At 21.7% G+C, this 1,544-nt stretch overlaps 1 protein-coding gene across 1 annotated transcript; it reads left to right on the top strand.

Moving 5' to 3' along the window:
• The first annotated feature begins 331 nt into the window (after positions 1-331).
• LOC122716736 (NADH dehydrogenase [ubiquinone] iron-sulfur protein 4, mitochondrial) lies at positions 332-1,156 on the top strand. Its single transcript, XM_043940089.1, has 3 exons — positions 332-442; positions 567-893; positions 955-1,156. The coding sequence occupies exons 1-3, from the start codon at positions 387-389 to the stop codon at positions 1,130-1,132; spliced, it is 561 nt and encodes a 186-aa protein (XP_043796024.1). The 5' UTR covers positions 332-386; the 3' UTR covers positions 1,133-1,156.
• The last annotated feature ends 388 nt before the right edge of the window (positions 1,157-1,544 follow it).

Genomic DNA, 1,544 nt, shown 5'->3' with positions numbered 1-1,544 from the left:
TAAATCTGTATTTATTCTGATTTCATATAGGAACTTACTTATGCTGCCAGCCATGATGTGACAGGGAATTTGATAGAAGTTTTAATATTTTCGTAACTATTAAATGTACTGTTTAAGACAACTGAATTAAGTAAAAAGTTAAATTATGTATATATATATATAAATATTATGTACTTATAATATTTATTTTATAATATTATGTGTAATTTTTTTTTATGAACATAATTATTTATCGTATAAATATTATATATTCAATTATGTATTAACTTTTTGTGTATATAGATATTAATACATGCGCAAAATTTATCTTAATTATCAGAGTTTTTTAGTAAAATTGATAACAATAGTAACAATATTGTATATATCATTTTAATTTATAATACAAAATGGCATTACGAGTGTTATCGTTATTATATATAAATCGTACTTTTATGAGATATGGGTTAGTTATGTCTTATTTTATTTTCATATGTATATTTAAGAAAAAATTTCATTACATATGATATAATTTTATATTTATAAGTAATTAATTATATATAATTAAAAAAATATTGTAATCCTTATAGATTAACAAAAAGATTTTTCGCAAATACGGATAAAGAAACTAAAGAAGATGGTGAAATAATAGTAAGAAAAATCAAAACTGATTTGGTATCTAAAGAAGAAAAATTAGCTCAAGAAGCTAGAAAGGAAGCTGTAATTATTGTATCAGATGCTGAAGATGTTGGTATTTGTTCAGGAGTTCCAGAAGAACATATAAAGTCTCGTACAGTTCGTATTTATTGTCCTGCAAAAAATGCTATGCAGTCTGGAACAAATAATATAAATCATTGGCAAATAGACTTTGATACACGTGAACGTTGGGAGAATCCTCTTATGGGATGGACTTCAACGTGAGTATAATATTAAATTTTATTTGTTAAACTTTAATTAATATTATATTTTATTTCATAGTGGAGATCCTTTGTCTAATCTTCATGTGGCATTTGCTACAAAGGAAGAAGCTATTGCACATTGTAATAAAATGAAATGGAAATATTATATTCAAAATCCAAATATTAATAATCCTAAGCCTCGTAGCTATGGTACTAATTTTTCATGGAATAAACGTACCAGAGTTTCAACTAAATAAAGAATTAATTTATTAGAGAGATTATTAAATATAGTTTTAAATGTAGTTATAATCTATAATAGTTTAAATATTTGTGTATGTTTTAAATTATAAATTAATGTAATATTTTAAATTAAAAATAAACTTTTTTTAAATTAATACAAAAGTAATATTATATACTTGAATAAATTTCAATGATAAATTCCACAATTTATTTTTTAGTAATAGTTATATATATATATCATTCGTACATGATTAACATTCTTATTATTCACTTCTTATTAATATTATTAGCAATTTATTATAATATCAGATTTAATTGTAGACTGTGTATTTCAAGATTTAGTATTTGCTTGCTCATATTAGCTTATAAACTATATCAAGCATTGTATAATTAATGTTGTAAAAAAAAAGAATATTTGATAAGTATATG

Source organism: Apis laboriosa, unplaced genomic scaffold (assembly GCF_014066325.1).
Source record: "Apis laboriosa isolate Shangri-la unplaced genomic scaffold, ASM1406632v1 scaffold4917_cov132, whole genome shotgun sequence".
NCBI lineage: Eukaryota > Metazoa > Arthropoda > Insecta > Hymenoptera > Apidae > Apis > Apis laboriosa.
This window is presented reverse-complemented; position numbering and strand designations above follow the sequence as displayed.